Source organism: Xyrauchen texanus, chromosome 23, assembly GCF_025860055.1.
Source record: "Xyrauchen texanus isolate HMW12.3.18 chromosome 23, RBS_HiC_50CHRs, whole genome shotgun sequence".
NCBI classification, from domain to species: domain Eukaryota; kingdom Metazoa; phylum Chordata; class Actinopteri; order Cypriniformes; family Catostomidae; genus Xyrauchen; species Xyrauchen texanus.
Window position 1 is genome coordinate 35116392 of NC_068298.1, and position 25712 is coordinate 35142103.

At 37.3% G+C, this 25712-nt stretch overlaps 1 protein-coding gene across 2 annotated transcripts in view; it reads left to right on the forward strand.

Annotated features, from left to right (window-relative positions):
* The window catches only part of LOC127663345 (polycomb group RING finger protein 3), a 73023-nt gene that overhangs the window by 40843 nt on the left and 6468 nt on the right, over positions 1 to 25712 (forward strand). The window contains exons 3-9 of one of the 2 annotated variants that reach the window (XM_052154887.1): positions 70 to 187; positions 1047 to 1143; positions 10868 to 10923; positions 12274 to 12384; positions 15530 to 15618; positions 22923 to 23060; positions 25409 to 25489. In XM_052154887.1, coding sequence (XP_052010847.1) covers positions 70 to 187; positions 1047 to 1143; positions 10868 to 10923; positions 12274 to 12384; positions 15530 to 15618; positions 22923 to 23060; positions 25409 to 25489 — 690 coding nt within the window. The remainder of the gene's footprint in view (positions 1 to 69; positions 188 to 1046; positions 1144 to 10867; positions 10924 to 12273; positions 12385 to 15529; positions 15619 to 22922; positions 23061 to 25408; positions 25490 to 25712) is intronic. The other variant, XM_052154888.1, reaches the window with a different exon arrangement.

Below are 25712 nucleotides of genomic sequence, written 5' to 3' on the forward strand. Positions count from 1 at the left end.
ATGTAATGATATTTAGGCAAATATGAAATGTTTTCTTTATTCACATATCTTTCTCTCTATCTGTTTCAGAACCCCGAGATGTTAACCAGAAAGATCAAGCTGTGGGACATCAATGCCCACATCACCTGTCGTCTATGCGAGGGGTACCTGATCGATGCCACAACGGTCACCGAGTGCTTACACACATGTGAGTCAGATTACATACTAGAATTTTTTTTATATCTATAGTAATAGTCTTTATTTTGCTCAAGAACAACATTTTGAATCTATATTTGCCTCCAAGTGTTAAAGGGATATTCCTCAAGGTTCTATGAGTTAAGATTAAAACTACAGTTAAAACTCAAGGCACCTTGAGTAACTATTAGTGCAGATGGTTGGCGGCTCTGGAATGAATAATGCTAGAATCTGAATCCAGAATGCAATTCTGATTTTAGGGAGACTTCTATATACAAGTTGGGTAAGTGAATTATATACTATTAATTGAATAATTTTCATTAAAGTAAAAAAACCCCAGGGGGTAAATATTGCCCCTTTATTAAAAGGTACATTCCTGGCATCAATGTACTGTATATCTTACCATTTTTAATCACTTTGTGGCTTCTCTACTGTTTACTTATGCACTCCTGCGATGTGACAAATTATTTGTATTACTGTAGTCTCTCCTCTACTAGGAGGTTATGCAACTGCATGTATAATATACAGGAATTAGAAACATGTTTAAAACAGTATTAGATGAAGTAAAACATGTTAAACTGCAGAACCCCACTTTCACTGCTTGACTTGGCAAGAATTTAATCTGCAGTAATTTAATTGAACACTAGAGGACGTCCTTATGCCACTAATGGATTGTTAGCGCCATAAATGGAGCTTGTCTTAGTATACAAGAGGTAGACAAAAGTTTGACTTTTATTTTGCCTCTTGCTTTGAGCCAACTCATGATAATAATTTACCCCTGTCAATGTGCCTCTTGGAAACCTGAATAATTATAACTATGAAGTCAGACAGATAAAATGAGTTGATTAGAGTTATTTCTATATTGTTTGTAGTCTGCAGAAGCTGTTTGGTGAAATATCTGGAGGAGAACAACACGTGCCCCACATGTCGGATTGTCATTCACCAGAGTCATCCACTGCAGTACATCGGGTAAAGAGTATACTGCACCACACACACGTTTACACTTGTCTACACACGTCTCAATCAATGTAAGCCCCAGTACAGCCCAGCAGGGGTCCACCAAGACACACAGATGATATGTGATGCCTTTGACAGCTGGGTGCTGCTCTCATGCATGTGTTCATTGCGTGTCGTGGAACCACATGGATATTTTGAGTTGACTCCCCCCAGCTGTTTTTGTTTGAGGGTGAATTATTGATGTGCAGGGTGGAGCATTTCTCTCTGTCTGGGATGTAAAAGTTGCATACATCCTAGAGAAAACATCTGGTGACATGACCTGAATGTTCTGAACTCTCTTTGCAACACTGCACATTGTGTCTTTTTAACAACAGCAGTTGAGTTCTGTGCCAAAGCTTTGGCAGTAGGTTCACGAGGGAGTTACTGATCTATGCCATGAGTCAGAGTAGGGCACATGGAAAGTGAAGATTACAATCTCGGGGTGTTCAGGTACCATTACGGTTCAGAATTGTACACCTCGGTCACCAGTCACTTTAATTGTATTTTTTTTTCCATACACTGAATGTGAATGGTAACTGAGCCTGGTGATGGTGAACATCTTTTCGGAAGAAAGACTGTCATAGAGGTTTGGAACAACATAAGGTTAAGCGAATGATGACAGAATGCCATTTTTGAAAATTGCTAATTAAAATTCTGTCATTATTTACTCACACTCAAGTTGTTCCAAACCTGTATGCTGATATTTTACAGTGGAAAATAAAACAATAGTTTTTGAAGTTACATAGAACACACTTTTTAGTGACCAGGTCCATCAAGCAATCTCCAAAAATCGCCATAAAAATAGTCCATATGCAGTGTACACTATATTCCATTATTAAATTATAACAAACCTATCGGAATGCATTAAGGCAATTTATTTTTAAATAGGTATTCAGCAGTGAGATTTTAAAGCTTTGGCATAGGGGAAGATTATCAGTGAATAACAACTTACATTTTGCTCTGTTTCTCATACAAAGTTGTGCATGACTTAAGAAGACCATAGGGTATGTTTTGTCCTATTTGGAACTTGACATCTGTCATTATGAACTGATATCAAATTATTTTTCACAGATTTGGAATGACATGAGGATGAGTAAATAATGACATAAATTGTATATTTGGGTGAACTTTAAAGGTAAACACGTAAATAATGACTAGCATTATAAATTAGGATTGAGGAAATTAAATATAATTAATATTAAATATAATGAAATTTGTTACATTATTACACGATGATACTGTATATATACAGTTGAAGTCAGAAGTTTACATACACCTTAACCAAATACATTTAAACACATTTTTTCACGATTCCTGACATTTCATCGTAGAAAATATTCCCTGTCTTAGGTCATTTAGGATCACTACTTTATTTTAAGAATGTGAAATTTCAGAATTATATATTTCAGCTTTTATTTCTTTCATCACATTCCCAGTGGGTCATAAGTTTACATACACTGTTAGTATTTGGCAGCATTGCCTTTAAATTGTTTAACTTGGGTGAGACTTTTTGGGTAGCCTTCCACAAGCTTCTCACAATAAGCTGCTGGAATTTTGGCCCATTCCTCCAGACAGAACTGGTGTAACTGAGTCAGGTTTGTAGTCCTCCTTGCTCGCACACATTTTTTCAGTTCTGCCCACAGATTTTATATCGGATTAAGGGCAGGGTTTTGTGATGGCCACTCCAATACTCCTTTGTTGTCCTTAAGCCATTTTGCTACAACTTTGGAGGTATGCTTGGGGTTAGAGTTGGTGTACTCGAGTTTGGACTCGGACAGAAATTAATGAAAAGTTGTCTGTCTGCATGCAACTGAATTAGCCCCTGAAGTTGTAGATGTACCCAGAGTTGTTTCACTGTGTTTAAGCAAACACACACACACACACACACACACACACACACACACATTCACATACGCACGTGCACAGGCACACTCATCAGTCAACAATACGCTTGTATGTTACTACAGAGACTACTGTTATAACATTGACAACCGAGGTGGCTGGCACGACGAAAACATAAAAACGGGTATGTATCCAATGTAATAGTAACTAAACAAGGCAGTTTCACAAGACACGGGATGGGACCTGACAACTGGTAAAATTGTGTGTGCCGTTTGTGCAGCCAAGACGGTGCTCGCATTGCGGTTTCATCGTGGTTAAAACTTAAAATCAAGAACTTCATTGAGTCAAGTCACCCACATCAGGTCTCTTACAGCTTACAAAAAACAGCATATCGAAATAAAAATAGTATTAATATTGGATATTAAGTCTTTTTATGCGTAATGTATCCACACATGTTGACTTCTGTAGTCTCTTGTGGTCCTCGCAGTGTTGTCAACTTGAACTGGTCCAGAATAGCTTGATGAATTAGCTGTGTAACTGTTTAAATAGTCGGGGAAAAAATAATTATTGCTAAAGTAGACAGCAACTCTAAACAGATTAACAGTACTTATTTATTATCGGTTGACTATTTTCAAAGCATTGATGAACTGCTTAAAATATATACTTTTACAGCATTTGTTCACCATTCACAAAATTCAAACATGCACAATAACATATTAGGATATTTTGGGCAGTGAAATTTCTTTTGTTTATAATTAAATTATAGAATATAAAATAAATGTATTATTCAATGAAAGAGGTTGTGTATGAAGCTAAACTTCATGTTTCTTCATGTTATGTGGAGTGGTGGTGTAGTGGTCTAAGCACATCACTGGTAATCTGGTAATCTGAAGGACAGTGGTTCGAGCCCCACAGCCACCACCATTGTGTCCTTGAGCAAGGCACTTAACTCCAGATTGCTCCGGGGGGATTGTCCCTGTAATAAGTGCACTGTAAGTCGCTTTGGATAAAAGCGTCTGCCAAATGCATAAATGTAAATGTTTCCATTTGAATTTAGTTGGTTATGACGCTTTTATTTGAAAGTTTATTTTATTTTTATTGTAAACCACCAGGTAACTTAAGGATCTCTGACACTTTTGAAGGACAATTCTGTTAAATTGATGACTCAAAATTATTATTCTACATTTTTCTGTGGTTAAAGAAGAGCTCAATTACATTTTCTTTGGTTGATATTTAAAGATTTCAGACTGATTGCTGACCAACGTTGCTGCTCCTCAAACAAATATCAAATATTATAATTCTTTTAATCTTCTGCAGCAGCTGCTGCGAGACGCACATGGACGCATCAGGGATGTAGGTACACGAGCAGTACACAGAAATGCCCTGAATTGTGCGGATTCCCGCAAATTAACTAGAAAGTCATGTCCGTGATGACATCGCCTTAATATATTAGTGGACATATTGTACAAATGTACTCATTTGTACAATATGCATTTTCCCAAATCAGTCTGCAGATAGAGGAAAAAAAATCATATAAAATATTATTTCTTTATGTAGGGTTAATTTTAAGTAAAACTAAATTAAATTGAAAATGAAGTTGAAATAAAAACGAAAAATTTTTCTTTGCAATTCTTCTCATAAGTCCTGCACCCCTGAGTCTTGTCTTTACTGTTGTTCATGAAACTGGTGTTGAGCGGGTAGAATTCAATGAAGCTGTCAGCTGAGGACATGTGAGGTGTCTATTTCTCAAATTAGAGACTCTGATGTACTTACCCTTTTAATTAGTTGTACATCTGGCCTTCCACATCTCTTTCTGTTCATGTTAGAGTCAGTCAGTTGTCATTTGTCTTTGAAGACTGTAGTGTACACCTTTATATGAAATCTTCAGATTCTTGGCAATTTCAAGCATTGTATAGCCTTCATTCCTCAAAACAATGAATGACTGACGAGTTTCTAGAGAAAGTTGTTTCTTTTTTTGCCATTTTACCTAATATTGACCTTAAAACATGCCAGTCTGTTGCAAACTGTGGCAACTCAGAAACGAACACAAAGACAACGTTAAGCTTCATTTAATGAACCAAATCACTTTCAGTTGTGTTTGATATAATAGAAGGTGATTTTCTAGTATCAAATGATCAATTTATCATGATTACTCAAGGATAAGGTGTTAGAGTGATGGCTGCTGGAAATGCCCTAGGAGGGCACCAGAAAGTCCACCGGCTTTGTCCAAGTTTTTTGCATCTTTACCCATAAAAGGTGCATTTTGTTTATAAATACTGTGTTAAGTTAAATAATGTCTAAATCTTTGAAAACTACCTTCCCCCTGCTGACTGCGAATCGCAAAAAAAAGTATAGTCAGGTGTCATTAGTAATTGCGTTGTTCATTTATTCATATACACCGATCAGCCACAACATTAAAACCACCTGCCTAATATGCAACAACAATCATCTATGCGATTATCTAATCAGCCAATCATGTGGCAGCAGTGCAATGCATAAAATCAGGCAGATATGTGTCAGGAGCTTCAGTTAATGTCAACCATCAGAATGGGCAAACGTGATCTCAGTGATTTGGACCGTGGTGTGATTGTTGGTGCCAGATGGGCTGGTTTGGATATTTCAGTAAACGCTGATCTCCTGGGATTTTCATGCACAACAGTCTCTAGAATTTACTCCGAATGGTGCTGTAAAGCAGTCAATGGAAAGGAGGAGGCGAGAACCGGCTTGACAATATAAATAATACTTTTAATATAAAACTTAAACAGAAGACAAACACACACACGACGGACATGTCCGTAAACTATCTCTCTCCCCCGCACAATCCTCCGGAGTCTGCCTTTATCCCTCTCGGAGGCTTGATTAGCCTGATAAGGGACCGTGTGTATGATCACGACCCGGCCCTGCCCTTCGCCCTGCCACAGGTGCCAAAAACAAAAAACATCCAGTGAGCGGCAGTTCTTTGGATGGAAACAACTCTTGTTGATGAGAGAGGTCAACAGAGAATGGTCAGACTGGTTTGAACTGACAGTCTATGGTAACTCAGATAACCACTCTGTACAATTGTGGTGAGAAGAATAGTTTCTCAGAATACTATTCTGGCGCAGTTGCGGTTTTGGCGGCATGAGGGAGACCTACACAATATTAGGCAGGTGGTTTTAATGTTGTGGCTGATCTGTGTATTTAAGTGCACTGATTTAATATGCTAAATCACCAGCCTTATTATACATAGACTTCAGGGACAAAATTACTACAAACGTGTAGAAAATGACCCCTTTAACTAATTATAATATTTATAATATTTAGTACTAAATCATCTACTGTACCATTTTAGCATTGCTTAGTAGGCCTTTTTATGCAGGAAGCAGAAACTGTGCTGCAGAAAGATTCACAGATGTGCACAGTGTGTAGGTGTGTGTAAACTGTTGGACGTCCATCTGTGCATGGAGCATCGGTGCCTTTGGTCTGATGGATTCACTAGCGCATTGGGCTGTATGCCAGCTCTTTCATAATTGTCATTTAGCTGCATAGAAGCTTGTGGTCATGCTCTGATGAGAAACAGTTTCCAAACACATTAAATATTCACCACAATCCTAGAGCTACCTCTCTGCCTTTTGAATGGGGCGGAAAAGAGAAGCACCATCCTTGCTGGCAGATGAAAGCTGTGTGTGTGGTGCGAGAGGAGAAGGCAATGTAAGGGTTTAGGGTCAGCTACGTTACAGTTTGCATCATCAAACTAACGTGAGTCCCTCCCTGCATGATTAATGTGACCTTAGTTTAACACCTTGGTATTTATGGGCCATAATGTTTGAATAAAAGCTGGATTTGTCTGTGTTACAACAGCAGCGGCTCAATTATTCATCTCCCACACTCTAACGCAAACATACATGCAGGGTCCAAAATTAACATTTTGCATCACGTGCCAACAGCAAGTGAATTGAAAAAATGTACCAACCGTAAATATTTCATATTGGCCAATGGCCATAAAACTGTACTTGGAATTGTTATTTATATATGTATGTAATGCATGTTATGTGTTTTGGGGCGGGACTAACTCTATTAGTGATTGACGGGGGAGGGTTTGTGGAAACCTGTTTGTAACAGTCAGTATTTTGCAACTCTGTGTGGTGATGCTAGAGGGGCAGAAATTATTAGAGGTCAACCGATAGTGCAGTTTGCTAATACCATAACTAAGGTGGTGGAAAAGGCCAATAACCAATTAATCGGCCAATAGTTGTTTTTTTAAATCGATTTACTGTATTTGAATGATTTATTTCCTTTTTGTCTTTCCTTACTATGAAGTGCACAGACAATGATGCTCCAAAATGAATAAAACCCCAAAAGCAGTTTATTGTGCAGCGTAATTCTAATAATAACAATAATAAAATTATGATTTGGTCCATAATGTGGGACTTTTAACTATTAACAAGCCCAAAATAATCCAGGGACTCTTATTTTGAAATAGGGACTTTGTTCTGTTGCAATGCTCTATATGTAAGTATTTATTAAAGTAAGCTTTTTATAGCCCATATATAGATGAAGACTTTTGTATGGATATATTTATCACCATTAAAAAAAATCCATCAGCTACTATCGGCATAGATTTTTGCCGATAACTGATAGTTCCAATAATCAACAACCAGCACTGATTATTCTGTAATACAGATATATCTGTCTACCTCTATAAATTACATATTTTACGTGTTTTATTATTTTAATGTTCCTTGAGGTTTACTTATAATATTAGTACAGTTTTTTTTGGACAAAAAACAGTCACATATTTGTAAAACATGATCAGTTTGGATGCTGCTTCTCCTTTAAGACTTGACAGTAAACGCCCACTGTTGTGATTGGTCTCTGCTCTTGACTGACCTGCTCTATTTTTGCCATCTCACTGCTCACCGCTACTGGGTGGGGCTACAGAAGTGATAAGGTAATGTAGGTGTTGTTGTGGAGGTGGTCAGATGCAAATGTCTACCGCAGTGTGACATCACAATGTGGAGGAAGTAGACAACGAGTCGTTTTATCAGCTTGGTTTCAACAACTTTTTTATTTTTTTGCAGTGTAGAGGAAGCTTTGAGTTCTGAAACTTACAGTATGTTTTTATAGTACAATGACCCATTACATGTTAAAAGATCAAGGAAAAATGTTTTCCTCTTGTCATGACCCCTGTTAGGTCAATCTGAAATTGGTGTAATTTTTGACTGGTTGTTCGAATGACAAGGTGTAGCGCAAAACACACATTTGCAAAGACAGTTAGGACATTATGGGAGGGTTCAAACCATTTTAGAGGGAAAAAAATTATTCAAAAACAGGATTCTATAAAAGAACACTGATAAATATACTTACACACACACACACTTAGAACAGAGCTAGCTAAATGCCATTCCCCCTTACCAGCAGTCCATCCAGCCCCCGCTATGAAGCTCAGTGATGGCTAATTGGGCTCTACCTTCCCTACTGGCCGGGCTGCTGGCATTTGGGAAAAGGAAGCTCTGGCTGAGCACCAGGGACACAGGTGCTGCCTCACAGCCATGATCTCTCTCTCATCATGCCCTCAGGGAGTAGATCAGCTAACAGAGTGCTGGACTGTGACACACAATGTGGCCTGTAGTCTCAATGTGGCACAAGTGCAAATCTAATACCAGTTCTGTACTGATCTTAGTGATTATCTGCAATTAAGAAGAACTGACATGCAACAAGAGAGGTGTAGAACATTCAAGAACATTTCTGGGTCATACTTCTCCTGAAAATCAATAGAAAGTGTTGAAGATATAACTCGGTAGACTGCACGTGTGCTTTTATGTGTCATTAGGTGGCACTTAGGTGTGGGGCCTTCGCTCCCCACACACATCAATGAGCCTTGGGCACCCATGACCCTGTCACTGATTCACCGGTTGTCCTTCCTTGGACCACTTTTGGTAGGTACTAACCACTGCATACCGGGAACATCCCTCAAGACCTGTCGTTTTGGAGATGCTCTGATCTAGCCATCACAATTTGGCCCTTGTCAAAGTCACTCAGATCCTTACGATTGCTCATTTACATGAAATTCAAGAACTGGCTGTTTATGTGCTGCCTAATATATCCCACCCCTTGACAGATGCCTTTGTAACGAGATAATAAATGTTATTCACTTCACCTGTCAGTGGTTTTAATGTTGTGGCTGATCAGTGTATATACAGTATTGACAATACAATAAATATTTTGATATATGATACATTTAATTAACATATAATATTACATTTCAGTTTTAATCTTGTTTCACGCACATGCTCTCATGCACAGACATGGAAACAGACAAGTTAGGGGATTTTCACATCGAACGTGTTTTTGCATTATGGGGCGGTCACGCAAGGCTTTGAAAAGTATATGATGTCACGCGGAAGGCTTCTGTTTTTAGTAAATAACACTTTTTAATATATTTTTTTTTAAATATACCTCCTACTCACTTAACAGCAACAACAAAAACACAAAGCTATGAAATATGTATCCTTTGAACTGAGACAAGAGGTCAGTGTGTGATATTTCGATCTTCAATTGGTCAGTCGTCATACCGATGATTTTGAAATTTGGTACGCAGTGTTGTATGAAATGTCAGAGCTCACGTTTCCGGTCTCCCACTTTCGTATGCATTTGAATGGGAGCGAATGGAGTGCCCATTAATTAAATCTGACCACCCATTAATTCTGTGCTGTTGTGAATAGCCAATAATTCATATTTTGAGGACTATAACCAATATATTTGCAGATAAATCTAAACTTAGATATAAATCTTCATTTTTTGTGCCTGATATGTCTTATTTATTGCCTCTGCAGTTTATAATAAATCTGGTGAGTACGCTAAGTGTTTCCTCAGATCCGGGTTGATCTTCTAAAGAAAAGTCTTCTTTGTGCTGAAGTGTCACGTCATGTGGAAGGCACCAATCAAAATCGTCATGGTGGGTAGCGTGTGCCTGAAATGGCTCGATTGAAGAGATTCATGCATCACTTATTGGCTTTAATATATCGGCCTAATTTTCTTATCGGACCAATAATGATAACTTTCAAAATTCACATTGATCAACCGATACTGATATGGCTGTCGATATATTGTGTCCCTAATAAAAACGTTCTTGCACCCCAGTATAATGTGCAGATATAACTATTAGTGAGCCATCGGTAGTTTGACATCCTGAGGAGTTTAAATACTACAGCTCTCTGACACTATCATACAGTGATTTATTTCTTTGAACATCTTGACCAGCTCGACACGTTGGCTCAACCGACTTGTGGCAGGATATCTGTTTGATACCTGATGATAGAATTTACCTAATTCAGTTTGGTGGTGCAGAAACGATATACTTTCCATTGTAAAGCCAAGGGGTTAAACTGTTTAAACACAGAGGTCCGTTTTCATATTTCTTCCGAGTTCATTTAGAGTGTCCTAGAAAGTAGAAGCTGTTTATCTCAGAATGGGTGTAAGTTATGGCAGCTGGGAGCCCCCACTCTTGGGATTTGTGGCATGGAAACTGTTCTCAGAGGTGGGCAGCAGTACCAGAGGCACCACACAGATGAACATGTCAACATGGCTGTAATAGGTTTTACCTTCGAGCACTCTTCAACTGCCCGAGAGACCTGTCTGTCACAGGAGAATACTGTAACTCATGGAGATGGCAGAAAGACTACACTATATGCTAATTAACTGGCATAGTTGTGAGAAAACATGACTGCTGAATACAAATGCAAATTGCAATTTCTTGCGATTCTTTATCTTGTGCCTTTCTTTCTTGTCTTTATTTACTCAGCTGTGTTTCTTGCTCTAATCATGCATATTGTTTGAATAAATCATTTTCATTACATGTTTCTTTTTCCCTCAGCCATGATCGAACAATGCAAGATATTGTCTTTAAGTTGGTGCCAGGACTGCAGGAAGGTTTGTGGCTTTTTGTTGTTGTTGTTGTTTTGTGCTTTTTTGTTTTTCCTCTTGTGCTCTCCATCAGTAATACATATGGATATTTGAAGTAGGTAAACTGAAGTAGGTCTTGATTTACCCTCTGGCTCTATTTACAGTATTTTCTTAATAAATGTCCCTGTCTGTAATGCACACAATTCACCAGTGCATGTTATGTAGCCTAATGATCAATTATAAAACCATAATAACATTTTAAAGTCAACTTGTAATTACTTTTGCAACCCATTTTACATCCATAACATGACATTCATGACATAAAGTTAAACTGGTTATTCAATAAGAAAATGTAGGGCTGGACTTGATTTTATGCATTAGCAATTCAATGTTTTCTAAAAACAATGCTATTTAAATTAATCATAAGCCTGCGTGGAGTGATGTCAGCTGAAAGGAAAGTTGTTTCAAAAGCAAAGCAAGCTATTAAATTTTGATGAAAGATTAACATGTATTATGAAAGTAAATGGGGTTCATTTATATTTCATGTTAACTTACTCTGAAACAACATTACTGCTGATGTAGTCAGTGTCACGTGACTGGAGAAATATAATGTTAATCAATAATATCAAAGCCCTTTTTAAACCGTCCAATCAAATACGTAATGCAAGGTCAACCGACAGTGGATTTTCCAGATACTAACGACTAAGATGTTGGAAAAGCTGATTATTCGGCTAATAGTTTACCTGGGACTCTTATTTTGAAATGGCAGACACTTGGCCCATTTGCAATCTATGGGCCAAGCTCTATATGCTCTAAGTATTTACCAAATTGAGCTTTTTATAGCCTATATAATCACCAGATGAAGAGTTTTGTAGATATATTTCACCAGGTGAGGTTTATTAATGAGGAATAATAATAATTAAAAAACAATCGGCAACTATCGGCATAGATCTTTGCCGATAACCGATAGTCTGAAAAGCAGCTATTGGCACAGATTAATCTGTAAAACGGATATATCAGTCTACCTCTAGTTATAATGTAATGTGTAAGTGTTTAGATGCCATTAGAAAGCATTGTGTGAGGAACAGGAAGCAGAGCAAAAAATAAGTCTTTATGAACTGATAATCTGCTGTTTTACTCAAGGTTTGTATGAAAGTGAATAAAAGACATTGTAGCGTCTCTAGGGTTCATTTCACCAGGATGAGCCACGTAAAAATCTTTTTGCAAAAATGTAGGCATATTAACCTGATTCTATGAGAGTGGGTTGTAAATTGTAGATTCCACTTAAACTGGCAAAATGTCAATATGTTTTTAAATATTTTGTATTTTGCTGTTGGAACATTAAGACATTGATACTAATTGCTATCTCCTTTGCAGCGGAGATGAAGAAACAGAGAGAGTTCTATCAGAAGTTAGGCATGGAGGTGCCTGGAGACATCAAAGGTGAACTGTGTAACGCAAAAACCCACCTGGACTCTCAGCGCAATGGTACGTCCCAGCTGTCTATCCCTATGGTGGTGGAATCCATGGATTGTAGTAGCGGGTGGACACGAGCAAAGCTTATGGATCGAATACATTTTGATCTTACAAGTGGCCACTTGATGTTTTGAGCACACAAACACGCACAAAGGAAACACATGTTTAATCTTCTCCAGTAGAGCTGTCAGTCATGTATATTTCTGCATGAAAGTTGTTTGTGTTTGATGTGTGACTCATTGATCTTTTTAACAGTCCAGGAAACAAATGCATAGAAACAGATATGTACGTTTCAGCCATTTGGAGATGTTGTTTTTGCCCCTCTTGCCTTTTTGTCTAACAATAGAGGAAGACCAGATTATTACTAGTTTCAGACAGAATCTGCAGACTTTAACATTTTAAACACGATTTTTGGGGATGGGTAATGAATGGCCTTTCTGAATCTTTACATGTAGGCTATTTTTAAAGAAAGGAGAAAATGACGACACAAACTTTGGGAACTTCGAATCTACAGCAATATACTAAAATACTAAAAAGTCATGAATATTGGTAAACTTGATATAGTTACAGTAACAGAGGACACGGAGAGAATATATTGATCAGAACTGACCGTGAACCTGAAGTAAAAATTGCGGAAATTATAAGAAATTGCAAGCTAACGCAAATAATGCGGGGAGTGGTTGAATTTGCTTGAATTCTTGATCGCAAGTCATGAAATCCTGGATGGGATTTCAGTTTAGCTGAATTGATTTAAACTTGGAAATACACTTTAGCTGAAATCATAATCGAACTAGAGAAAATATTTAATAAACAAACACTTTTAAAGCAGAGCTTTCTGTAGATGCATATTACCAACAGGTTCTTTTACAAGTACAGATGTGATGATTGTAGAGAGACCCTCGGCCCAAATCGCTCATACCCTTTGAATCTGCCGTGGTAGGGCACCTAATGGGTGCGTCTCAAATCCCATAACCGTGGATGTTGAACAGACTGTTGCAAAGTTTGAAAAAGAAGTCGCCCATCTGGAAAGGATGGAAAAATTGCTTCCTGAGTTTTTCCCCTGTTACCAACTCAGGAAAAAACTCAGGTGTCAATTTCGTACAGCTTTGCCCTGCCTGTTAATAGCCTTTCCAAAATAAAATTGTTTAGCTGGAAATCCCTTTTTTTTTTTCTTTTTTTTTTCTTCTTCGGCTTCATGGTCAGCCTGCCTCAGATTAGCTCAGACTCTGTGAACTTAGTCCCAGAAGGGAACATTATAACTATCGGAGATGATGTTTTGAGAGTGTCTGGGAAAGAACCCATCACTGTGGCAGCTTAAGAATAATACATTTTATTATTAATATTTTGGAATATGTTCCCACAACCCATGTTTTGTGGTGATGCAATCACAATGTCATGGTGATGGTTCAACAGCCCCTCATACACAATCATTTGTGCACAGTGCTTCACTTTATATGCAATACAATATCTCATCCACACTCTACCGGGCATATGCAACTAAAGATTTCTAAAATTCTGATGGGGAGATTTGGTGACATTTAGCAAAACATACTGTGTTTGTACTTCATGGTTTTAAAGGAATTTCAGGGTTAAATACAACTTGAGCTCTATCTATAGCATCAGGCGTCTACTGTTGACAGTGTTAGGTAGTTAAAGAATACATGTAATCATGGATGATGTAATCAGATTACAAAATTCAAGAAATTAAAATTAGATTACATTTTAAAATGTGTAATTAAATAAAATACATTTTTTGATTACATGCATGATTGCATTTTTTATTACATTACTTATCAGCCAACGACAAGTACTAGTGTGTAATTTATTGATTATTCTCCTAAATTTGAAAAGAGCATCTGAGTCAGAGCCTAAAATATGTGCGAGAGGCCTTGCATGGTATCAATACATTAAATAACGATGTCATGTTTAAGCAAAACATGCAAAAGTAATCAGATTATATTTACTAGTATTTATAAGTGTTATATAAAAGATTACCTTACAGGGTACAATTTTAGTGTAATTTGTTAACAGTACTGGATTATATTTTAGAACTAATACACCCAACAATGGCTGTCAATTACCACAGAAACGAATGTAGACACCGTTTGTAATGATGAATGACAAACACGTTTGCTGTAGTGTACTTGCAATAGAAACCTAGTAGGCTAGTGTGCAACACCGCAAATGAGCATTTAAAGTATGAAATTCTTAACCTTGGAGAAAAGTTATATACAACTCATTAAATGGGATAGACATGACATAACTCTTTGCAAATCTGTTTACATTGAGAAAACTCCACCCACAAGAATTATGTCAGAAACACTGAAGCTCATGTAATTCTAAGTTCATCCACCTAGAAAAGTAGTATACTTTGCCTGCTAGTTTTCCATTTTAACTGGATTACTGTAAATGTGTTTTCGTCTGTTTTTACAAAATAAACAATGATTTGAAATAATTGGATTGTGCTAATTGAGTTTCCGTTATATTTTACCTGGAATATTCCTTTAAAAATCCTGTACAAAATATAATTCTGGCTTTATGTCTTGCTACCATATTAGGGGTTTCCCCCACTCAATATTATCTGAGGATATTATTTTTAGGCATATATATGTCTGGAATGAGATGCAGCCCTAGTTTCTGACCTGTTCTGTCAGCGTGCAGCTTCATTCTGTGATCAGCTATCTGCCCATGTCGTCCTCTGAGGTGCAGAGTGTTCTTTGGGCAGGTTGCTTCATGTTATTTCTCATTAGGGGAATGAGAATCACAAATTAATCTGCTTCCATTGATGAGGTGCAGACTTGTTTTTGAGACTCTCTAATGTGTGGGGGAGTAGGTTGATGTAATTGTTTTATGGTTTGATGAATTTTATCAAGTGCATATTGTGTAATGATGAAACTGTCTTACTGGAGTCACTAACTGATAAACATTATCATTCCATTTTTGAGAAGCAATGAATTATGAATGCATAGAATCTTACAATTAATTACGATTAAACAAAAACATGGATTAAAACGTTTGTTTGGAGAGATGACACCATAGTCCAAAAATATAAAGGACATAACTATATTTAAAGCAATATATCTATGGATTAAAGTTTATGTAAATTATGTTGCGATTAAGGAGGCTGTCTTTAATTATTACACTTTTACCTTACCAGGTGACCTGAAATCGGAAGACCCATCTAATAAAGATGCAGGAGAGGAGAAAGCGGAGGAAGACAATGATTACCACCGCAGTGATGAGCAGGTAGGATTCCCTGCACCCATCTGACCTCACTTAAGTCTCACCATGGAAGCTTACACTCAGTCTGGCCTAGTTAGTATGAATGACCTCAAAAGCGAAAAGGGCATTATTTGGAATAGCATGCTACTATACTACTCAATCTTTACATTATACAGAATGCGCACTGTGCACAGTAAGCATATTTCATGGAATATGGATGAATACTTGCTTTCAGCTTGACCTTCCGTTTGCAGTGTGATGTATTAAACAGAAAGACACTGGCGGCCAAAAGTGTGCAATAATGTACAGATTTAGCTATTTTGGAAGGAAATTGGTACCTTAATTCACCAAACTGACATTCAACTGATGACATTCAAGTATAGTCAGGACATTACTGATGTAAAAGCACCATCACTATTTGAAAAAAGTCATTTTTGATCAAATATAGACAGGCCATTTCCAGCAGCCATCACTCCAACACCTTATCCTTGAGTAATCATGATAAATTGCTAATTTGGTTCTAGAAAATCACTTGCCATAATATCAAACACAGCTGAAAGCTATTTGGTTCGTTAAATGAAGCTTAACATTGTCTTTGTGTTGGTTTTTGAGTTGCCACATTATGCACTAGACTGGCATGTTTTAAGGTCAAAAATGGCAAAAAAAGAAACCGCTTTCTCTAGAAATTCATCAGTCAATCGTTGTTTTGAGGAATGAAGGCTATACAATGCTTGAAATGACCAAAAAACAGAAGATTTCACAGAAAGGTGTACACTACAGTCTTCAAAGACAAAGGACAACTGGCTCTAACAAGAACAGAAAGAGATGTGGAAGACCAGATGTACAACTAAAGAGGATAAGTACATCAGAGTCTCTAGTTTGAGAAATAGATGTCTCACATGTCCTCCGCTGACAGCTTCATTGAATTCTACCCGCTCAACAACAGTTTAATGTACAACAGTAAAGACAAGACTTGGTGCAGGCATTATGGGAAGAATTGCAAAGAAAAAGCCACTTTTGAAACAGAAAAACAAAAAGAAAAGGTTAGAGTGGGCAAAGAAACACAGATATTGAACAACAGATAATTGGAAAAGAGTGTTATGGATCTTAAACCCATCAAGCTTTTGTGGGATCAGTTAGACTGTAAGGTGTGTGAGAAGTGCTCGACAAGACAGACACATCTATGGCAAGTGCTACAGGAAGTGTGGGGTGAAATGTCACCTGAATATCTGGACAAACTGACAGCTAGAATGTAAAGGATCTGCAAAGCTGTCATTACTGCACATGGAGGATTTTTTTATGAGAAATAAAGTAGTTTAAGAAGTTCTGATTTTTTTTTTTCTTCAAATTGTCATTTTTCACATTATTAATGTCCTGATTATACATTGTGATCAGTTGAATGACACTTTGGTGAATAAAAGTACACATTTTCTCCCATAAGAGCAAAATCTGTAGATTATTCCAAACTTTTGGCCACAAGTGTATATCTGCCATAATTTCTTACATTTTATTCTTGACTCATTATTTTCTGTATAAAATGTCTAAACTCTTTCCAATCAAAGTTTGACTCAAAATGCAAAAAAACAGTCACTGAATTTAATTTTATGTGATGAGGTGACAACATCGTAGCATACTACGGTTTGACACATTTACTGTTGCATAATGCATTCTGTTTTAAATGTGATATTTAAAAAAAAAAGAATAAAAAAATGCTAGGCTGTATTCAGTAAGTAGTAAGCTAGTGTTCAATTTTGCACAGTCAGAGCACACTATGCGCAATACTGTATACAATAATTCACTCATGACAACTCATCTGAAAGATTTTGCATGTTAATGTGGGTAAGACATATTGTTGGGGTAATGGATTTTGGCAGAGTAGATCTGCTATGCCGCTGCTGCTGCTGTTGCTGAGCAGATACGGAGACTTGCAACTGCTGGAACATACACAGACATACTGAGTTATGCATGTGGACATGTTGCTGCTGCTGCTTCACAATTAGAAAAACACAAGAAATGCTACATCAAACATGTATGACATGCTGTTCCACAATTAGACAGAAATACAATCCCAGTGTAGCAGATCTAGACATCTTGCAGTGTGCTGCAAAGAAACCAGCTTGCAAAAGTAGCAAATTTAAATGTTAGGCAAAGAGAGAATACACAAGTTGATTGGCTACCAAATTACGTCAAAGGACCTATAAGCTTGTGACCAACACCATGTGAGCCGATTGGCTTGACTTATTACATGTGAGCAAGCTGATTTGCTAACAGATAACATGTTCAAAGAACCCATAAGCTTGCACCATTCAGTTTCATGCCTGACTTTAGTCATTACTATAATAACAGCTACTACTTTTTACTTCTAATTTTTGTATTATATGTTTTTCTTGACTTTATTTTGTTATTTTTATTTTATTTTTTGGACTGCCAAGAGTTAGGTTGTTTGTACACTAAATTCTGTTAATATATTTATAATTTATTTCAAAGATAATTACTGGATGCCACTTGCTGAATTAGCAAACATGAACAGGCTGAGGTCATGTGAAAACACTATAGCATACTACTGTTCAATATGTTTATTGTTGCGTAATGAAAACTGTTCCACATAGTACATAGCAGTAAAACAATACTAGGCAGTATTGAGTGTATACAGAGAATTAAGCAGTACTAGTTTTCCAGTCCATTTACTAAATTGCATGTTGTAAAATCTGTAAAATTGCATAAATTGTCTGTAAAATCCAGTCTGTGTTCACATTCTAGCGTGGAGCCTATTCCAGTGTTTCAGGTTTGGTTGTTTTATAAAAGTAGAATTGGTATTTTTTCTGTCCTCTTAGATGTTTCTTTAAGAATTTAACAACAGAAGGTTGTGGGGCTGTTGTAATGTCATCCAGAGCCTCAGTGCAGGTGTGATTGGAACTCAACTGTGCTTGTATGACTATGGCACACTTCTGCTAATGTTTGGTAGAATCCGCCAGAGAGGACCAGACCATGCAGGACATACAGAGAATACAAAACGAAAATGAATGAATGAATGAGATTAATTAAAAGAAGCTCTCCTGATCATGCAGAACATTTGACTCCACTAATAATACACAGATTGTCTGGGTAAAGTGCTGTCTGTGGCTGGCTTCCATTTAAATACTAATATGTTTTTGAAAGTCTGAACCTCCCGTGATTGGCAAGATTTCAACAGTACAGTGTGGAAAGGGAAAATCGCACACACATTATCAACTAGAACTTATTAAAACTAGATAGGTAGAATTTGTCAAGACAAACTTTTATATTGGCTTGACAAAGCATTGTCTGAAAGTGTTTACTAGTTTTACAAGTTTTAAGTTGATGGTGATACAGACATTACAGTAAGACAAACAACCAGATAGATAGCTTGCTAGCTAGTCAGACAGACCATTGGATAAATGGATAGATAGAGAGAGAAAGAAAGAAAGAAAGAAAGAAAGAGAGCAACATTAAAGCACATTAAAGGCCTTTTGTGGGTTTGTTTACATAGAGTTTGAATTAACAAGCATTCCATTTGCCCGTTTGAACATTTCATCAATGTAAGTCTTGGGGATTTTTCCAATTTTTATCATGTTCTGTGCAAAAACCAAGTCCGATCAGTTAGAAAAGACATAGCACGCTGTTCCAGAACAGTCTGAAGGTCTGTACCAAGTGGTAGCTTCAGAGTTCCAGGAGGAGCTGGTGTTAGAGGTTTAAAAAAATACCCTAAACAATGTTTGTAGAGTAACAGTATGTTGGCTTCATCAAACCAATATAAATGTGGTCTGCTGTTTCTTACATCCACATATATGCTCATGTACACATGGGAAATTCCAGAGTATGATGTAAGAGGGAAACCCCACTTTTGCAGCACAATTCCTCGGTAGGCTGTGATGGAAAGGTAAGGAAACAAGCATAGCAGCAACTGTGGGACATCTGGAAATAAAGCAATGCAACTAAAGATAAGAAGATGCTATGTTTGTTATTGACACCATTGTCGCTTGGAATTGTTACATCCCCTTTGATTTGGAGAAAGCTGCTTTCTGTTTAGCCACATATATATGGGGGTAAAGAATATGCCATGAACGTGGTGCATGTAAATGCCAATGCCACTTTTGTGTTTGAAGTAGATTTCTCGCAATACATGGCTTTCCTGGTGTCCATGTGAACAAGTTCAGTGTGAATGCCCTTTCAGGGTGAGAAATTGTCAAATAAATCTAAATTATTACCGTTTTTTCCTTACAAATTTACCTCATGTAGTGATGTCTTAGATTGATTACTCATGTCCGGGTGGGGGAATCGATTATGCATGTCTAGGGAAAAGGCATGTTTTGTGTAACGTGCAGTTGAGTGCAATTCAGATTCAACTGTAGCTATGCTATCGTCTCATTATATGACACCTTTGAATATGGATATGTGATGTATTGTTATAAAACCCCATAAGACTTTATTCATTCGTTTTGCTGCTTGTGTACCGAACAAAAGCAATACAGCAGGTGCATGATAGATATCAGCCCGCCATGATCCCCACACAAACCAGAATATCTACCGTTGTAGAATTAGATTTTAAATCACAATAATCAAAAGCTTGCGGGCATCTCGGAAAAGAAGGATATTCTGTGGTGGTTGTAAATAAAAGGCCCCTCTTACTGTTGTTCTGGGATCTGGAAGTCTAATTGGTTGAGCGAGTTCTCCATTTGTCATTTGCGTGACTGTTTGCAGCCTGGTCGTGCAGTACTGCCTCTACTCATTCTTCTCCATTACTGTGTTTTGGGAGAGGTCCGGTCCAAATGGGCCGCAGAGCCACTGTAAACTACTCAGTCACTTATCTGGAGAAGGACAGATGGACAGAGAGCAAAAGAGAGAGGCATGAAATCCGTAATGCATGTTGACTCTGTGAAGCCCTCACTCTGCCACCGCACCTGCCGGTCTACCCTCAGCTCAGTTTAGAGAGATGATGGAGAGCTTGCTGGCATCTGCTCCTTTTGTGTGGAAATTGTGTCGGCGGCATCTGTGTTTGTTTGTGTGGCAATACACTTTTATTAAATGCATAGTTCTGACCCTGAATTCTTACTGAATTAGCCATACTGTAAAAAAGCCATTGTAAAATGGCTATAGAGCGCAACAGTGCCTGCCCACTTTTTCAGCCGTCCTTGTTCTGAAAGTATTTTTCATGAAATCCATCATAGAGGAGTTCTAAGCCATGAACTAAACAACCAGCACTGAGGTGAATCACAACATTTCAAATATTGTTTTGAAGCAAATAAGTTTTTGAAAATCAGACAAAAGAGTGTACTTGACATCTTTCATGTGGGACTGAACAACAATCCCATGAAGCATTATGCATTTTAAAACAATAGAAGAAATATAAATCTTCTGATTTAAAAGTTGTTGATTATGAGGATAGAATAAATATATTTAAAGCATATTGGAAAAGATTCAGATATCTGCAAATATATAAGTAGTTTAGAGACCTACTCTCTTGTGATTCTCTAATTGGTGGATCTTATTCCGCTGGATCATTGGTAGTGTAGTATTTCACCAAGAATTCTGCCATCAAATCTATAATAAAAAAGGTTGAAATGACAGACTGATGGTGTACACCGAAGCATATACCATTGATTAACTACCTCACAGCTCATGGTATATCTGGATTTAAAGGTGTATAAATTATCATTAATAATTCATTCCCCTATGGGGAAAAATAAATGGGATTGTTACTTCCAGAACACACCTGGCACTGCACATTCTGTATTAATGTGCCAAGTTCCTATGTTGTCTAGCAACCACAAATAGCCTACAGTTAGGAAAATGAACTATATTTCTTGATGGATTAACTGTTTATTCAGATTATTATTAACAATAATTTGAACTGCTTATTAAATATGGGTGTCTTTCATCATATTGCTCACAGTTTCATAAAAGCAATAAACCATGAAAGGCCGTGCGTTACAGTGATTTTACAACACATACCATTTACACAGGATAGAATCAATGTAATGCATGGTTTCTTGTGGCTTATTGCTTTATTTTAGCATTATGTTGTTAAACCCTGACACATGACTTTAATCCAACTGGCGTACATTTACATGTATTCATTGTGCACATGTTTTTTCCCTAAAGCATCAAATAAGGAATACTACAACACAAGTGATTTATTGTAAGGAGACAATAACATAAAGGTGTGTTGACACTTAATTGATTAAATCCCAAAAATGTAGAGGTGGCTAAGTCATTGTATAGTTTGTTCATCAAGTGGTGGATCACAGTCTGCACTCGCATTGTTAATCGGCAAATGTCTGACTACAAATTATTCTGGTGGTTTTGCTGCCGTGAATGGCATTTAAATGCCATCAAATCGTTTTTAATGACAGTTGGCAATGCGGCAAAGTTAAATGGTTTAAACGTTGCAACAAATGTGTTGCAATTCAATGCAGAAACCAATGGGAGTGCAGACAGTGGAGAGTGACCCACGTCCTGATACAGTTGTATACAGCATTCAGGAAGGAATGCCTACTAGCAAGTAACAGTACAGAGACTTGGTGACCTCATGTTGAACACACCTCAAGAAGTGCTACAATACCAAGTTCCATAATTGGCAACAGAGAAACATTAAGTAACGGTTTAAGTGTGAGTTTGCAGACGTTTCTATAAGATTGTGAGGGCCTTGTGGAGTTTGAAAGATTATTCCACCAATTTGGTGAGCTCAGTACTTAAATTGGCATATCTTATTGGTATCTGAGGTTTAGATTAGAAACAGATGAAATCTGAGGACTTTCTCCACATATTTTGCATTGAGTTTGGGGAAAAAGCTGCAGAATTGTGTGGTATGGTTTCAAACATTGTAAAATGTGTTAAATTGACTGCATGATCAAGTGAGAAAAAATAAAAACACAAAGGACTAAGAATATGTACAACTTAGCTGAATGAAGGGTGTTAATATTCTGCAAAATTCTGCAGGCCTGGGTTTAGACCTACAGTATATTATGGGCTATTCCGACCGAACACGTTCTTGAGGTAAAAAGTAAGATGCAGCACAAATAATAGATCAATGCAGGTGTTTCGAGAAGTTCTTTTTAACTTGACCCAGTGTCTTAAATACAAGGTGCTCCTGTGCGAGATTCTGGAAAAGCAGCTAGATGCCGTGAAACCATCAAAGGTGTCCACTTAGTGTATGATTACATAGAAAAAAAATGGCAGGCCAGTTTGAATGGCCTCTTCGACTTGCACCATAAGATACTTATTGACATTTCTTGTCTCTAAAACAGTGCACACAAAGTTACCTGCATCAGATTATCAGTACCAAGTGAAACTCTCATTTTCTTGTTCAGGTGAGCATCTGTCTGGAGTGTAACAGCAGTAAACTCAGAGGACTTAAGCGAAAATGGATTCGTTGTTCGGCTCAGGCCACCGTTCTCCACCTCAAGAAGTTCATCGCAAAAAAGCTCAACCTGACTTCCTTTAATGAGGTATGTATGACTCGGATCTAAAGCACTATAGGCTGCTCAAGCTGTGAGCTTAGGTACAGGACACATCCCATTATCTCTCTGTTTAAATGTCTATTTTCTTAGTCGAAGTTAACTTTTTAGAGACTTAAGCCATCATATCGTCCATTAGTCCCCCAGCATCATATCTCTGTTTCTAACGATGCCTCTTTTGTGACTCACCACAGAGAATATCAAAGCTCCTTCGCTCTGTCACAGTCCCCCACAAAGCTTTCGGCGTGCCGCACATTTTCGTTGATAAATAATAGCCTGTAATATCATTTGCTTTCTGTCATGTATCTCTCAGCCTGCCAAAGCATCAGTGCAATTTAAGACAAAACTTCAGAATACAACTAATTAACGGTGTGACATCGCTGATTTTCTCTTTTGTGTGTGGGCTTTCCGTGGCATAAATCTATCAGAAACGTTCCCCCCCGCAATAGAACTGTCAGATGTGTGTTGTTCTCTTCGAGCATCAAGAGTCATTGCTGCCAACTCCGCAATACCACTCTAAACCAGATAAATGAATAAGTCAAAATGGCAGCAGTTTGTGTTGGAGTTAAACTTCCAATCTGAAGAATAAAGCTAGTTTTTGAAGAACAAAATTCTAATAAGCATCAAAAGGTATCATTCTTCTCATTTTCTGTTTATCTTCCATCTTCCTAAAAATTCCTGGCTCACTCTGTTTAAAATCCTCGTGAGTATCTTGGACTGAGAATTAAAAACTGTAGGTCTGTGGTGTGGAGAGCACATGGCCTCCAGCAGGTGTTGCTGTGGTAATGCTGCTCACATTCGACTCGCAGCGAGCCAAAACAGACTGGTGTTTCACGCTATTCCAGGGAGAGCAGCATCTCTTCTTATACTGTGACACAAATAAACCTCTGGGCAGTTATAGCTGCTCTTGTGCATTACACATGGTTTTGTGTTCATTGTTTGAGCTTAAATAATAGATGGAACATTCTGTTTGGACATCCAAAGGACTGTCACTCTTCTACGAAGCACCATGAAATACCGACTGTCTCTAGAGCTGTTCCTCTAGTTGATTACAGGGCTTTAATTATTTAATGGTGCTTTTGATCATTGAAAGCATTGCTTTAAAGTACAGGTTCCTACCCAAATTGGGTTGCATACCCATTAACATGTGATTTATAGTAAATGTGCAGTTATTTCCTTAGTTAAAATTATTTGAAATTTGCTTAGAGCAAATTAGTTCTGTTTAATGCACTTTTGCACTACTGCATGACTAAGGGTGTGTCTCAGTCACCTATAGTTTATGAGTCTGGGCACTGATCAAGTCGGCCATATCTAGGGCTGTTTCATTCGCAAAATCTTTCCAGTTCAATAAAACTTTAGCTCCCTAAAAATTCCCAGAAAGCATCATTGCTCTCTATTTTCCCGTACTGGAAGCATTGTCATGTGTTCTGAAGATGATCACAAGTGGACAACTATGAAGGCAAAGCCATATTTTTGCTTCAAAAGAGATGTTGATTGATGTCTGTCTTCCATAATGACCATGAAAGGGAGTTGTTGAGTTGTTAGAATTTATTTTGTGGTAATCAACATTATGCGACAAATGCTGTCGATTGAGCTTAACTTCCATTGAACACAGAATATTACTTTAAGTACATACAAATGTAAAGCAGTTCTTCAACAGTGGAATAGGAAGTAATATTGGTCTTGTGATTACAAATATATGTTACACTGAAGAAAAGCAGAAAAAGTGAGGATTATCCCTAAAAGTGCGGAAAGTGAGTTTCTTACAAACAATCAATTTGTAATGTTGACAGTACTGTCCTAGACAATATCGAGATGGATAATGGCTAATTTGGCAATTGAGTTTGCTGATTCTTTCCATTCTGCTGAAAAATTAGTAATATGACTGTTTAGTCAGAAGATTTGTTTTTCTATCAGATATTTCTATACCAAAATGTTGCATGCAACCACCGTTTCAGGTAAAATGCCATATTTGCTGCAATTATGGTTACTGCTTTAAAAAAACAGTTTAAGGATTTACAGAAAACAGAGCTCAAAGCATGATATCATGTGATTTGATCATTTATTATGTTTTATTCCAGTTAAGAATTTATATTATTGATCCTATTTTATCAGTCCAAATAACAGACTTTAGTCTTCATAATCCAAGATTTGAGATTATGCATGCTCAAATATTTAATTATATATAAAATGTACAATAATGATTTCTATTAAAGTTATATTGTTGTAAGTGTGGGTATCAGATGAACACTAAATGTCTTATTTGGATTCTTAGCTGAAAATGTCCTTACATAACGTAATACGTCATGTTTATTTGATACATTTGTGTTTATTTTTAGCTGGACATCTTATGCAATGAAGAAATCTTGGGCAAGGACCATACTTTGAAATTTGTCGTGGTAACAAGATGGAGATTTAAGGTAATTTATGAATTTATGGACTAATGAAGTATAATGTGGAGGGGGAGCAAATTATTGTATGCATGCTTGGCGTTGCAAGCTTTACTTGTTTCAGTTCCCAATGAAGATTTGAAATGGAGTTTTCCTGACTGCAGTATTTCATATTAATCTCCACCACTATGAGCAATATGCACGCAATGGGAAGTCAGGAATTTACATTTTGATGTACAGAGCAAATATTTGC